The sequence below is a fragment of the Pteronotus mesoamericanus genome, unplaced genomic scaffold (assembly GCF_021234165.1).
Source record: "Pteronotus mesoamericanus isolate MK-2021 breed Mesoamerican mustached bat unplaced genomic scaffold, CSHL_Meso_final contig_40, whole genome shotgun sequence".
Taxonomy (NCBI): Eukaryota; Metazoa; Chordata; class Mammalia; order Chiroptera; family Mormoopidae; genus Pteronotus; species Pteronotus mesoamericanus.
The window spans coordinates 5536291-5552993 of NW_026555150.1; the positions used below are offsets into that span (position 1 = coordinate 5536291).

At 38.6% G+C, this 16703-nt stretch overlaps 1 protein-coding gene across 1 annotated transcript; it reads right to left on the bottom strand.

The window, feature by feature from the left end:
- Positions 1 to 458: 458 nt before the first annotated feature.
- On the bottom strand, positions 459 to 1847 carry LOC129073291 (DDB1- and CUL4-associated factor 12-like protein 2). The gene has a single exon (XM_054576949.1). It carries the CDS (start codon positions 1845 to 1847, stop codon positions 459 to 461), a length of 1389 nt encoding a protein of 462 aa, XP_054432924.1.
- Positions 1848 to 16703: the final 14856 nt, after the last annotated feature.

Sequence of the window (16703 nt, forward strand, 5' to 3'; positions counted from 1 at the left end):
TTTTAAAGTACATTATGCACCAATAATAAACAAACAACAAACACCGAGTTTCCAGCATCCAAATGCAACATCCCCAAGTGGTGGCAATCTAGAACTTGAACTGTGTTTTCTAATCAGAGCAGGGCCATAAACCTGCCCTGTTATATTACGGGTAGTTCTTCAGGCCAGCCCAAAAGATACTTTTTAGCACACACTTTCCTGAAATAACATACACCAGAAATGTGTAATAGACCTGAACATACTGTTGAAATACTGGTAAAAACTAAAGTACTAAATTGTAATGAGAACCATGACTGTACAAGCCCAGAGAAAGAGAATATGTGAATTACTCAAAGAAAGAACACCAAGGATTAGTCAAAATTCTTTGTAAGAGAAGGCAAAAAAGATGGTGGTATGAAGGAAAATGAGAGGGGAGCTAGAAGGAAAATCTGGGCACTTGGAGAACACAGAGGCCATCCTTAGCTCCAGAGGCCTGCGTAGTTCCCGTGGAGGCCTGAAGGGAGAGGCCCCCCAGCCACAAAGAGCTTCATCTCAGGCCAGTTGTAGCAGTGGGTGTAGAGCGCGTTGGGGAACTCGTCCAAGCCACCAAAGTAGTTCACCCACAGGTCATCGTGGTTGAGCCAGCCTCTGCCGCAGGTGAGCCTGAGCTTCCTCCCCGAGGGCCCCAGGGAGGAGTCCCGGCTGGTCGAGGCCCTCTCCTCCAGGAACTTCTGGGCGCGGGTGTCGTAGAAGAGCAGGGAGCCGTGGCCGGTGCCCACGGTGATGATGTGCTGGTAGAAGCTCAGCGAGCGCACGCCAGTGCCTCCCTCTCGGGAGCACAGTGGCCGAATGTTCTGCTGGCGCTGGCGCGGATCCAGAAAGGAGACATGGGACTGGGAGCCTGCCGCGTACAGGGACAGCTCGTCACAGTAGGTCAGGCACACGTTCTCTCGGCAGTAAGGCAGCCTGATAGACAGCAGCCTGGACAGGTTGCTCCGGGCTTTCCACAGGTGAAAGTAGCCATCTAGGGACACTGCTCCCAGCTCCTGGTTCTTGCCACTGAAGGCCAGGGCCCGCACCTTTCGGTTACTGGGGTTGGTGCTGGACCTGGGGATGGTCTCTATGTCCTTCGGACGGATGTGGGCGTACACCGGGAGCCCCGCGTCGTTGTGCCAGGCGATGCTGCCATTGACCATGTCGGGATCCATTCTCCACAGAGCCAACGTGCCGTCGCGGGACCCGCTCACGGCCACTGTGTCACTCATCCAAGCGATAGCGAAGATCCAGTCCCTGTGGCCGTGGCGGTCGCCCAGGCACACGGGGTCCAGGGTGGGCAGCTGGTAGACAGCCAGGCTGTTGGGGTTCTCGCCCCCGGTGGCCAGCAACGTCTTGGACGGATTCAGCTCGATGGCGTGGATGCCGCAGCTGGGCTGGGCCGGAGCCAGCTCGGGTCCCCGATCCCGCATGAGCGGGATGCGCGTGATCTGGCCCGACTGCACGTCCACCACGAAGAGCGTGTTGCACTTGGTGCCGCACACCACATGCCTGGCGTTCAGCCACTGAGACGCGAACACCTTGTTGAGGGTGCCCAGGGCCAGCTCGCGCTCTCGCAGCAGCCCTGGCAGCTTCTGCACCGCGTAGCCGCGCAGCTCACCCTCGAAGCCCGGGAGCCCCGCGCGACCCTGCGCGCTCACCTCGCGGCCCTTCAGGTAGTGCACCAGCGAGCGCCGCGTAGCCGGCCGCTTGTGCCTTTTGGGCTGCAGCGGGCCCCCGCCGTCCGCTGCCAAGCCCTGCGACGACGAGCTCGCGGCGGCCCCCTCGATGGCGGGCTCTTTCCGCTTCCTGCTACCTGTTTGCTGCACGGCCATGGTGGGCGGCTGGCGAGTGGTGGCGGTGACGGCGGCGGCGCGGCGGCGGTGGCGGTGGCGGTGTGAGGCACCCGTGTTGGCCGTGGCGGCGGCGGGGACGGTGGCGCCTCCTAGTCAGCCGGGAGCGCGGGCTCTCTAGGGCCAGGAGTAGGGGGCGATCGAGGGCGCGGAGCCTGTGGAGTCCCGGGAGCGGCGGCGGAGGCGAAGGAGGCGAGGGCAGCAGGCCAGGGAAGAACGCGGATCGGAGAAAGCGGAGAGCGGTGGCGTGGGAGGCGAGGTGGGCTGCGGGGTTCTAGGCGAGGGCGGGAAGTGCGGCCGGCGGCAAGGCTGGAGCGCAGTCGGTGTGGGACGAGGACCACGCGGGAGGCGGTTAAAGAGGGGGCGGAGGCAGCGGGAGGAGCCGGGCGGGGACCGGGGGTGGGGTGCCTGGTAGCACACGCCTGGGTGGGAGGGGTCGGAGGGGGGGCGCTTGACTGGGGGATGGAGACTCACCGGGGCCAACGCTTCAGGATCCCCAGCCGGCTTCATTGGGGACACATCCCCCAGATAACCTACTCTAGGGGTTTCACTACCCTCTGGACAGCAATCAACCATCCATCTTAAAATCCCTACTGAAATATAGTGCAAAGCTTAAATGTGGTCAAGTATGAGGCTAGAAGGAGCCAGGACAATTGTCTGTCGATGAAACAAATGTGTACTTGTTGCAATCCTGGGAGACCCTCGGCTGCAATTAGATAGTGAACTTGATGGGTGATGAGGATGTTTGGTAAAGACAGGGAGATCCTCCCCATTAGGTCTGTCCTGCAGCCCTGTTTGGTTTTGGACATTGACCACCCGTTCATAGTAGTTAAATTGGACAGAAGTGACTAAAAAAAAAAAAGTATTTGGATCAGGCAGGCACATAAAGGAAGACATGAATGAGGTTATGCCTACAAAGTTCATTGATTTTCCAAATACAAATTTTATAGATTGGAACAGAATTTCAGGTATAAAGGCACCTGTCTTCAGAAATGGGATTACATAATCATTTTTGATATATTGTATATAGATGTAAAGCAAGAATGTCCTTAAAATATTTTGACATCTTGTCTACATTTGTATATATTGCCCTTGCATTATCTTTATTATATCCCAAGTTTGTAATATCTTAACTGGATGGAGATACCCAGTTATTGTTTCCCCTAACTTACATAATGACTTATAACTAGTTTTAACTACACCATAAATTCCAATGTCTCCTAATTGTTTTAAACTCCATCCTAAATCCCCATGTCCAACTTCCTACTTGACATTTTGCATATCAAAATAGAACTTCAAATTCAACATGTATAAACTCAAGATTTTGATTTCAACTCTTAGGCACAATCATTTATTGTTTCCTATCTTAATGAATAGCACCTGCATCCGTTGATCTTTGTAAACCAGAGTCCTCTGAATGATTCTTGACCCTTGACACATAATGCTTCCTTATTTTCTGGTTCAATATCCATCTTCTAAGATCTTTCAAATCCATTCAGTTCTCACCATGTCCACTGTTACCACTCTTTTCTATGCCACTGCTATGCCTTGACAACTACAATAGCCTTGTAACTAATTTTCCTGTAACTATTCTTGCCCTCCTTCATTCAGTTCACCACACTGCAGCCAGTAATGTTTTCAAAATGCAAATATTGCCATGCCACTGCAATGACTTAAAGTAACCTGTATTTTCCTATTGTCTTGTGATAAAGACCAAAACCCTTAACGCAGCCTACAAGGCCCTGAATGACATGACCAACATTCTCCAGCACATTTCTACCTTCTTATTACTTGTTTTGCTCTGTACCAGCTGGTTCTTTTTAATTTCCTCAATAATATTAAATAACATCATGCCTCAGATCCTTTTTTTACATGCTGTTCTCTCTGAGTGGAATGCTTTGTACTTCTGGGTCTTCGTATCTTTTAACCGCCCCCCCCCACACTGATTCTTTACCTTATTAACTCCTTATCATTCAGATTTTAGGTGAAGTGTCACTTTCTTAGGGAAACCCTCCTTGACCCCCTGAATAAGTCAGATCTATTCTACATGGAGATCCCCTTAACTGTATTTCATGGCACTTACCACAAAGTGAAATGCATGGTTATTTCTGTGACTGCTTCATGTCTATATCTAGTAAAGGATTGAACAAAAACTCCTTGGGGGAAGAGCCAATATCCGCTGTGCTCTCTACTGTATCTCCAGTATCTAGCATGCCATAGAAATACTCAGTAGTTGTTGAATAATGCTGACTGAAATTTTAGAGATCCCAAATATCTGTTTAACTGGTACATCAGAACCCAATCCTTTACACTATTTGATCAGCTACCTCTAACTTAATAGATCTTAGAGGGAAGACCCTTCATTATCTGACATTTTAGGGTCTTTCAAATTGTTTACTTTTAGGTTCCTCCAGTTGTAACGTTCTCTGGATCTATTTAAACTATAATCCACTCTATCTTTCCCAAAAGGTTAAACCTCCATCCCTGCAAAATTCTGGATCAGATTATGTGATAGACAGCCCTAAAAAGCTTTATACAATTAGACTGAAAGTAGAATACTCTACCTTCAAACATTACTGTGTTGTCTTTCAGCTGTAGAGACAACTGCTCGAAATGCCAGAAGGTTGTTTCCAGGTGTGGTCGATCATCATAACTCCAAGAATCAACCTTGACAGGGTGATAGAAGTTTCAAGTAGAACCTCAGCATTACTGACCTTAAATGGGCATTTCGATACCATGTAATAATCACAGGAGATTGCTATGGTCCTCTGAAAGATCACTATTTCAAGCGGTATCAAAGAGGGCTGTGTCTTAGCTGTTATTGCCTTAACATACAACTTAATGTTTTAATATCACTTGTAGACATATCCAATCTCCCAGTGCGGATGCTGTGTACAAAAAGTTTAGTGTCTATGTATACCTAGCTATGTAGCATGGTTTTACTGTCAAGAACTAGAGTAGCCTCATTGACAAATCACTACTAAGAATGTATCAACATGAAGGTAAAATCCTAAACCATTGTTTTTGGCACTAATCTTTCCAAATTCAGCTAGCCAGTTCAAAATGGCTTCTAGCAGCACAGAACACATTTTGTTACATTCATGGAGTGGGGAATCTTTTGAAACCAATGTATCATAGTAAAACAGTGGGAAAATTTTGCTCTATCAAATTTCACGTTTTCCTCCTTCATGAAAAGTGCCTATAAACTATCGTTTTCATCATTTTTCTAGGTCACTGCATTTATGTCATGCTTTGTTAGAACTTAGGTGTCTGAAGGGAGCACTTGTCCAGATACACCAGAATCGGTCTAAAGATGCATCCCAAACAAAGTCTGGTTTTGCCTGATAGCATCCCCACATATTACCTCTGTGAGAAAGTAGGGTGCCCTGTGATTGGATGCAAGTACTGGTCAAGCTTCTCAGTTTTCTTAAGATGGCAACCTTATCACATTAAATTAGCATAGTAGTTGGCAACATGGCCCTTTTAAAGAATGATATGGCTTAGGCAACTTACTTGACCTTTCATTGCCTCTGAAAAATAAACTTTTTAAATCCTTATAATTGTGTACAAACACATGCTTAGTAAATGATAGCTATTATTAATATCTGGATTTTCTAGACTATGAATTTGCATATAACGAGCACTATATACTACCGCCCCTTCAGACATCATCAGAGAATATAAACTCAATGCATCTTATCCATGCGGATTGCCCACCATCCCCTTGACTTCCTGGGAAAGTTTTACTCATCCCTCACGTTTCTTCTCAAATTTTACCTTCACTATGATAACTTTTTTGACTCTTCCAGAGAGGTATAAGGGGGCCTTCTTTTGTACAATATAAACATTCTTCCACTATAGTATTTAACTTATTTCATTGTAGTCATTGGCTTGCCTAATTTGAAAATAACTGCAAGCCCTTTTGAAGTAGAAACATTTTTAAAAATATGTTTGGATTCCTCATATTCTTGCACAGTGCCTGCCATATAGATGGCTTATGCACATTTGCTAAGTGAATGAACAAATGAATTGAGCTACTATCTAAACTCTTGCTAATAAAATATAATAGTTAACATTCTGAAACCTGATTCATGTACTTTCAATTTTATTTTTGAATCACCTTATGCCACCAGAAGACTGTATCATAAGATCATATTAGCTTAGTATTTGCTGAATCAGTTTCACTAACTTGCACTTTAATGTTATGCTTTAGACAGTTATCAAAGATCATTAAAAATAGCCAAACAGCTATATTGGTATCCCTTCTGCATTTATTGTAAAACTATTATGAAGGTCACTGTTCATCATATTGCTCAATGTCTCCTTTACACAATGTCATACAGAAAATTAACTTTATAATCTAACACCAAAAAGTCTTTATCTCTGTGGAATTACTATATGTTATCCCTTCTGACCCTGAGAACTATTTAAGAGTACTCGCTACAAAGTCTGAGAGTCCTTGATTTGAATCTTGACTTCACTTAGGATTGTAGTTTTGTGACACTGGGCAAGACAGTTTTTCCAACCTCAGTAACTTCATCTGTAAAATGAAGATACTAATACCTAATTATTATGATTGTTGTGAAGATAAATGTAATGTCAAGGCACCTAGCAAATATCTATATTTTATTTATATATATATATGTGTGTGTGTGTGTGTGTGTGTGTGTGTGTGTGTGCGCGTGCGCGTATAGTATATGGTAAAAACTAATTTCCTTTTCTTCCCCTTGGCTGCTAGGAAGCACAAAGACAAATACAATACTTAGTCATGGCAACTATATCAACTTTTCTCCTTTTTTTCATTCTTGATCCTGATGTAGGCTTTTTTAAAAATTGTATTCTTAAAATATTACTTCAATTATGGAAAGAAGGCATATAAAATATATAAATAGATTATTGCCTGTGACCTCACAGCCTAAGTGTCCATCAACAAATGAGTGGATTAAAAAACCATGGTACATTTATACAATGGAATACTATGCAGCAGAAAGAAAGCAAGAGCTATTACCCTTTGCAACAGCATTGATAGATCTGGAGATAATTATGCTAAGTGAAATAAGCCAGGGGGTAAAAGACAAATGCCATATAATCTCACCTATAAGTGGAACCTAATCAACAAAAGAAACAAGCAAGAAGAATATAACCAGCAACACTGAAAGAAAAGACAAACAGACAGTAATGAAAGGGAAGGAGGGGGTGTAACAGGGAAAAGAAAGGCAAGGGTCAAATCAAGGAACATGTACAAAGGACCCATGGATAAAACCAAAGTGAGGATAGATTAAGGGTAGGAGGTGGGGGTGGGTAGAACAGGGGAAAGTGGTGACAGGAAAATGGAAACAAATCTATTTGAAGAATAAAAAAAAAGAAAAAATCATCATTATTTAGAAACCCTATAGTTATAATTATCAAAGATTGATATAGAGTAGGAAATGTTGAGATTTAATGGACAAAGTAGAAAACCCCAATATTTCTACATGTTCCCCCACTTTAAGTGCCATAATATCTAAAATGCCACCATTAGAGATCATTTCAGAGATTTATCTCCCAATAGTACTCTTGAAATATAAATATATACATATATACAGGGGTGGCAAAGTAGGTTTACAGTTGTGAGTACGTGAAACAAGGTTTGTTCTTGTATTATTATTTATTCTTGTATTATGTATTTTTCCACATGAATAACTGTATGCCTAGTTTGGCCCACCCCTGTGCATTAAGGTATTGTTGACTTTTTATCATCAAGATTAATAGGATCAAAGACAGGAAGGATGCCTAGAGGAAAATGTCTCAAAGAAGAGAGCGGTAGAGGAGGGAGAAAATAGCTAAACACAGAATATTGACTTTGTTCATATCCTAATTTGCTTCAGGTGGGCTTTCTCATATTATTCTTTAGGATTTAATTTAAATAAGAAATAATCACCTTACACTATGTTTTTTAATTAAAGAGACCTATTATGGAACATGCTTTTGAACTGCTCACAGATATCCTTGTGGGAAAAAATGGAGAAAAGGAGGCAAAATGCTAGAACAATAAGGTAGATTGCAATGTTAATTGTTGATTAATGGTTGCATTTATTCAACCAAGATTTATTAAATGCCTACGATGTGATATAAAGGAATTAGATAGTAGGAAATACAAAAGTTAATGAGACATAAAGTCTTTCCCTTCAATGAATTGACTTTCTAGTATGACAAAGAAAAATAATGGAAAGATAGGGAAAAGAGACCAAACATATTCACCAAACACTTATATGGATAATGACTATGTATCAGGAACATTGCCAGGACCCATGGATTCATCGTATATATTTTTAAAATTAAAAAGTATATTTTGTTTACATATATTTGCATGTAATTTAATGTATGCATATAATTTTAATTATCATAGCCTCCATTTTTTGAAAATTTATGTTCCACTACAGGTTTTACATATATTATATCCATTCTTCACAACAAATCTGCATGATAGAGGACATTCTTTCAATTTTCACACTGGAGACATTGAAATGTATTTAAGTGGAATGGCTAATAAGTGGCTGAGATGAGATTGCAACCCAGGCCAGTGCCCTTTCTCCATCACAGTCTATCCACCACAGTATTCTTTTCTGGATCTTTGTCAGTACCAAACAGTGATGAGTGGGACATAAGGATGGGACCAGGTAAGTCAATATTCTCCAGTTCTCGTTTTTGGCCATTGAGTGATTTGGAGAGCTACCCACATCTGGGAGGTTCACAGTCTTCCTATCTTACCCTGTAAGTATCTTGCTAGGTATGGCAGGCAGCCTTTAAGTTGGTCCCTGATCATCCCTGTCTCATACTTTCCATACCAGCTAATGACTTGAGCCTAACCAATAGAACATGGCAAAAATGATGGAATGTCACTTCTGTGAGTAATTTACAAAAGACTGTGACATCCATCTTGTTTTCTCTTTGTCTCTTTTTCTCTGTCTCACTCTGTGAGAAGCCAGCTGTTATTCTGTGAGCTGCCTCATATAAAGACCCATATGGTAAGGAGCTGAAGTCAGCCTGCCTGCAGCCATGTGAGTGAGCTTGATAGTGGATTCCCCTCCCCCGCCCCAGACGAGCTGTGAGATGAGACCACAGTCCTGGCTGACAACTTGATTGCAGCCTGATGAAAGACCCTGAACCATATAAATCCAGGTAACTTGTGCTCAGATTCTCCTGATTTACGAAAACAATGAGGTAATAAGTGTATGTTGTTTTAAGCTAGTAGGTTTTGGGGTAATTTGTTCCACAAAATAGTTTATACACAAAAGAAAAAATGTTTTCCAGGTGCGTAAAGAGTTGATTCTAGCAGAACAATGATTGGGCTACTAACTCAACATAGCAACAAGTTCATGACTTGAGCTCTTAAGCCATTAAGTCATTTACTGAGCATTTACTAAGCACCAGACCCACAGTATATTATCCTAGTTTTTTAAAAATCAACTCTATGGAAATACTGTATTCAACGCTCTTTGGCTAATGAGGAAACTGAGGCATGAAGTTTTCTAATTTACACAGTCAATAAATTAGGAAAGCTTTGCACGCAACCCTGTGACTCTAGAGTGGGCATTCTTAAAAAGTTAGCCATATTGTCTCTACTTTGCTATATATTCTTGGTATATTGCCTACAGGTTCACTAAGTGGTTCTTTCTCAGTCTTCTTTTTTATAAAGATATAAAAAAACCTTATCAAATTTATAGATGGAATTAAACTGGAAAGCAGAATGAATAATATACACAGCAACTATGATTCAAAAATATTAATAGATTGGGGCAATGTTTCAAATCTAGCATGGCTGCATTTAATGGGAATATGTACTGTATCTGCATATTTTAAATATTTAAATATAAAAGGGAAGCAGCATAGCTTCACACTTAGAAAACTTTAATAGTAAGCCCAAAGAGTGAATAAGAAAGGACTTTTAATATTAGGCTATAACAGAAGTACTGTACATAGAATGAAGTGAGAGATCATTTTATTCTTTATAAGTAGGTTAGATTATATGTGAAGTGCTACATTTAAAATTGGCCACCTTATTTTAAAGAGCTTTAGACTCTCTAGAAGAGTGCATTTCTGGGGACTCTTTGAAAACTAGAGAGGGTGTTTTTTGTCTTAAAATTTGGTTGTACTTTACACATTGCAAAATATTTTATTCTATTATAAATTTATTTCATTAATTTATTATTTATATTAAAGTTCAAGAATTATAGATTTTTATTCATGATATATATAAGGTGGGTTTCATTATCTATAATTTAATTTCATTAAAGAGGTTGTTGCAAATTATAGGCATGAGATCACATAAGCTTAATAAGAATAACACTGGAATGCATTTAGTGTCGCATAAGCACAATGGTGAGAATTGGAACCATATCCTTTTGGAAACCATGGAAGGAGTTGAAGTGCCATGACAGGGAGAAGAGAAATATTACTGTAGGGTAGCGTGAGAGTTACTTTCAATATTAATGACTTATCCTGCAGAAAAGATACTAGAATTGTTTTTTTATGTTGCCCATGGTTTCCAAAATGATAATTAAAATAAGACAAACAAAGGAAGTCACAGAGAGCATATTTCAGTGAGATACGAATGAGACCTCTCCAACAGGGCATTCTGCCATACAATGGGTGGCTTCACACAACTGAGAGTTGCACGTCACCACATGTAGTTAAATACTATCTGTTTGAGTGGCTAGCACATATGAGGAATTTAGTGAAGATGTGTTCAATAAATGAATGAATTTCATATAAGAGATTCTAACATTAGGTCATTTGAATTAGATACACTTGAAGGCTCTTTCCTACTCTGAAAGTCTGTGATTAAGACCATAACTGAAGCCCTGACCAGTGTGGCTCAGTTTGGTGGGTGTCGTCCTGCAAAATGAAGGGTCACCAGTTCGATTCCTGGTCAGAACACATACCTGGGCTGGGGGTTCTGACTCCAAACAGGGCACATACAGGAGGCAGCTGATCAATGTTTCTTTCTCACATTGACGTTTCTTCCCCTCTCTTTCTCCCTCCCTTCCCCTCTCTCTAAAAATAAATAAATAAAATCTTACAAAAAAGACTGTAGCTGAAAAATATGAGTACACTATATATTCTTGTAAGTCATGTATTTCAGAATATGGAGGCCACTCTTGTGACACTGAAAAGAAAAATAAAAGCATGCCTGATCTACGTGCTGCAGAAATATCAACTGCCATAGTGAAAGATGACGATTGTCAATCTGCATGGTATACAGAATCACAAAATTGCCAAAGTATGTTTTAATAAAGCATAGATTATGAACTCAATTTTGGTAAAGTTTATAAGTAGACAAGGTATGTAAAACAAGGAATGATTTGTTCCCTTGTTAAATTAAAAGATAGAAAAAAGTGTACAGGACAAGTTTTCTCCTTTACTGGGTGCATGGCCTGGTGACAGTAAGTTAAAAATTCAGAAATGAGATGTAGCTCTAACTCTCCTTATCAAGAAATATTGATAGTCTCTTTATCAATAGATACTCATTGAGAATGTATTAAGTATATAATAATATGCTAGGTTCTAAAGAGCATATGCAAGAAATTACAAAGGCTTGTGCTTTCAAAGAGTTTCTACTTTGGTTAGGAAGGTAGGATGAAAATAATTTAACATTTAAAATAATTTTAAAAATTCATGACTATAAAATTAAGTGCCCGTAAAAGGAGTCATAAAGGAGTAATAAAATGTCTTATAGGAGATTCTAGAAGGAAATTACTCACTACAGACTGTGGGATGGAGAACATTTGTGGAGGAGATGTGACCTTCTTGAACTTCAAAGGTTCTTTGGTTAGCATGAACAGCACAGTGCAGAAAATAGCCTGATGGAAGCAGAGTAATTATGTAATGGAAAAGTGGGAAACTGACTTGAACAACTAAGCTAAGGGTCTTCCAATTATAAAGGACTTTAGAAATCATGCAGAATAGTAATGGTAAATATGGAAATACCATAGGTTTCTGAGAAGATGAGTGATACGATGGATATTTCACTTAAAGGAAATTAGATTAACCATGGTTTACTGGGTGAGCTTAATCAAGGAGAAAACAGTAGAGACAATTAGGTATAATAATCCAGTCACAGGGGAATAGTGCCTTAGAATGACGAATTTTCTCTGGGAATGAAATTTATGGTACAATCATGCCTAAAAAATACTACCAAGACTTTGTATTGTCCAGGTCTAAGAGATACAGAAGAAGAATTGCCTGCCTTCATGTTCTGAGTTTTGTAAATCAGTGAGTCAATAGCTCAGAAGGGATGAAATTAACCTATAATAAAAGCACCAGGGTGAAAAACACAAATAAATGTCTCCTGAAGAAGAATTGGTCAAGTGACTACAAAATTTTGAGCTTAAGAATTGACAGAGATAAGGAATTTAAAAAGAAAAGACAAGAAAAGTGAGGAGGGGGATTTCTAAATTGATTCCACAATGAACAAATGAATTTAAGATGGCTCCTTATTAAGAAAAATGGAAGAAGCACATCCTCATGACTTGCAAACATTTTTTGAAAGATATTTATCTTTTGATTTCTTCATAATAACAACCACAAGTATGAAACCTTTGTATTCTTTGGTTCTTATATTTGACTTGAGAATTTGTCATTAATAATGCTAAAATCATATTAATAATTCCTAAAAAAAACATGGAAGGCAGGAAGCTGCTCTAGCATTCTTTAGAAACTTAGTAGCAGATAAACAATATAGTCAGATGGATGTTAGAGCATTGAAAAAGGTAATGGACTAAGTGCTGGTTATAATTCATCTCACCCAGATGTTCTCATTACTTCTTTATCTTGGCAAGGAAAACTCTGTTTAGCTTAGTAAAATAACTGCCTTCAGCATCATTGCTTTTTGGAGGCAGAAACCTTTAGCTGTAATAGTGGATATACAGGGAGTTGACACGATTTGGAAAATGATTTTCTGTGCATGTGGGGAAACTTGAAGGCAAATATCCTATTTTTTTCATATTCAAATGTCCTAAGAAAAATACTAATGGGACAACGAATCATGAAGAATACATAAAAGAAGATGTAGATATTTGAATTTCCAGAATTGGGTCATGTTCATATTATGTCAAACAACTGGTTAAAAATCCCAAGAAAATTGCATTCAAATCAGCTTAATATTATATTTGACCAGAGTGGATTTTAGTGTACTGCACACTTAGGTGTTCGATAAATGTGAATAATTATACTAATGATTCAATATGATTTTGAACTTTTCAATCTTATGGGTTGAAATATCTAAAGTCATTCTGTTGTCTTGCTTAAAAAACCCTAAGCAATTAGCCTGACAGCTCTACACTAATCACTTCAAAGATCCTTTCTTGGGTACACTTTGACAAACATCTCATTTCCCCCACTTCCCTGCCTTAGGTAATCACCATTATAATCTCTGCTGCTATGTATTTGACTTTTTTAAAGCTTCCACATATAAGTGAGATAATGTAGTATTTTTCTTTATGTGTTTGGCTTTGTTTACTTTGTGTAATATCTTCCAAGTTTATCAATGTTGTCACAAATGAAAAGGCCATTTTTTGAGGCTGAGTGATATTTCATTTCTCTCTCTCTCTCTCTCTCTCTCTCTCTATATATATATATATATATAAAATCTCCATTGACAGACACCTAGGTTGTTTATGTATGTTGGCTATTGGGAATAATGCTACACTGAATACAATAGCAATCTTTCCTTATGTACATATATATCTAATAATTATGTTGCAGACTTTAAATATATATAATTTTTAATAAAAATAACAGAAAAGAAGATTTAAAAGAAAAAAGAAACTGGAACATGCTGCCTCCTTTTTGGACTATGTATAGAGTCTTGGGTCACACAAAAAGAATTAGACAAGAACTTTCAAGTTTTAAAAATATGGTTCAATCTCTTTTCTCTTGGTACAAATTGACATGTCCAAGAGTAGAAAGAATAAAAACAAGGTAATACATGGAAACATGTCATTGGTAACGAGAGAGAGCTAATAATTTACTTTAAAGCTCTCAACTTTGAAACTAAGGAGAGCTTAATTTACATCTACAGAAACTTATGCACTTAAATGAGCTATTTTTGTTCTCTTGCATGCAATCTCCTTCTTCTGTTCCTGCTGTGTTCCAGAGACAAATCAAAATAAATTTACAGTAATAAAATTAAGAGCTTAAACATGCTGTTCTTGTATATATTCATAAAGTTGGTTTTTTTCCCACCTACTGCTATTTACCGTGGAGTTTCAAATATTCTTTATTTGGTTGGTAGGAAAGCTATTTTATCACAAAAGTACAAAATGTTATTTTGAAAGACTAATAACTTTTCAAAAATTACATTGCAGACCATGGAGAATGCAACAATTTGTAGTTGTTAGTGAAATGTCACTGAACGTATTGAGTTAACAGATGCAAACAGCAACAACTCTCCTTTCTTCTTCAACTTTCCAGTCAAATAAAAACATTTTTGCAAGTTTTAGATGAAATCATGTTCTGAAATTTAAATCATATGCTTTCCTTGGCATGAGAAAGGCTGCTGACCTTCTTTAAGTACATAGAGCAGGGTGTCTCATGTTGTTTGAAGATATTTTGAGTTTGCTTTTTGAGTGAGTCCTATGTGAACAAGGAGCCTTGCTTGAGTGTGTTTTGAAAGTGGAGGGGATGCCAGATCCCAGTTCTCCAGTGGAGAGCTGGCAAGTTGCCCTACTCAATATTCATCCGCTGAGCAGAAAAATATTGATGTTCACAGAAGAAAAGAATTTAATATGCATTTAGAAGTGTAAATAAAATATGTCACTTTATAAGCATTTGAGGATTAGGAGGAATCAGATGTTCCAACTTTTAGTGACACATTGACACCAGCAATGGTAAAAAAGATAGAATGTCATAAGATTTACTTACTGTGTCTTGAAATTCTCATACTAATAAAAGTATTATTCCTGGAAGCATATAAAGATAAGAATTATCTGATTTCACATTCTCTGCCAACAAAACAGAGCTCTAAGATTCAAATTTTATACAGAAAGAGGGACACAGGCGACATTTATTGGTGTTTTTCAGCCTGGTGCTTTCATTATGGATTAATTTCATCCCCTCTGAGCTATTGACTCATTGATTTACAAAACTCTGGACATGAAGGTAGGCAATTTCACAGAGCATTGTGTTTGTTTGACCGGATAAATAGGGATTATCGGGACAAGTTAAAACGGCCACATACATATATTATTGTAAGACTCAATTATATTTTCTGCAATGTGTAAATTGGTCCAAGGTGTCACATTGAAGTTCAAATATCCTTAAACCCTTCTGACCTTGGTAATTAACAGTCTTGACAACACTATATCACTAAGCAAAACTGGGGCAGATGGTGACTCTCAACATACATTTATTATGCAGCATGAATAAGTGAAAATGTTGCTCTTCGGGAACATTTGAAAAGTCATTCTACTATAACAGATATTTTAAAATTGGCATGGAACTTTTAAAATGAAAAACTAAAATGGTTTGAGACTTCCAGAAAGTAAGTCCCTTCTATTTTATGAATGATTGACTATTGAGGAAGATAAATATACACCTCATTTTCTTTGAGCCCATCTTTCTATTAGATGCTTCATTAATAAATGAATGAATAAATTTTCTATTAGCTTTTTAAGGGAAGGAGCCATGATTTAAACATTTCTCTATCCTCAGAGCCCAGCAGAGCATTTGACACAAACACTCAACAAGGCTTTTTTCCACATTTATTCTAAAATGTAAAAAAAAGTATGAATACATCTCAAGCTTATCATTAAGTCCCTCCTTATAAACCTCAAGCTCTGCGAGATACCTCTTATCCTGAATTATGAAGTATCTGAGAAATCTCATTTAGAGTTAGCTACACACTTAACAAAAACGTTTATATGTGAAATATATAAACACTGCCTTGACAAGGAAACATATAATATCAAAACTTTTTCAGCTTTATTGAGGTATAATTTTCAAATACAATGTTAATACATTTAAAGTATATAATGTAATGATTTGATATGTGTATGTATACATTGAGAAAGGATTTCTCCCTTCGTGAAAATCACTGTTTTCTTGACTGTTTACATGGTTTAGGAAGGGGAAAAACCTTGGAGGAAAGACAGATATTGGTTTGAATGCTGGCTCCAGCAGATTACAAACTGTGCCATCTCAGGTAAGTTATTCAACCTCTTTGAGTCTGTTTCTTCACATGTAAAATATGGTTAATAATATTCATCTCAGATAACTAAATAATAGATATGGAAGCTCATTGGGGTATAAAACCTAGATAGAACAGATATTCGTATACAATGGAGTTCTTCACGTATATGTTTTTTGAATATTTTGTTTGTTACTATCCATAACTTTGTAAATAAAGTCTGTTTAATTAAAATAAGATTATCTGATAGTCATTTGTCTAGAGACAAATTATAAGTTCTTGGATGACACTGTATTTTAGTTTTAAGATTGCTGTGTTTGCAGGCAAAAGAGCTACATTAGAATCCTGCCTCTTCTACTTCCTGGCTCTGACTTTGGACAAGTGCTTTAGTCTCTCTGAGTTTTATATTCCACACCTCTAAATCGAGGGTAAAAACATCCACCTGCTTCTAAGGTTGTTCCGAGAAACAAATGAAATAATGGATGTGAAGATACTTTGTAAAGTGCCAAGCATCATGAACCTACTAAATATCTATTATTATTGCTTTCCCTGTGTTAGATTTGACTTGGTAGTTAAGTTCACTGATTTATCAAAAATGGCTATTTAGTGGTTAAGAGAATTGACTGAGACTAATGACAGAAATTGCTTAAGATACACATCACACAACGGCT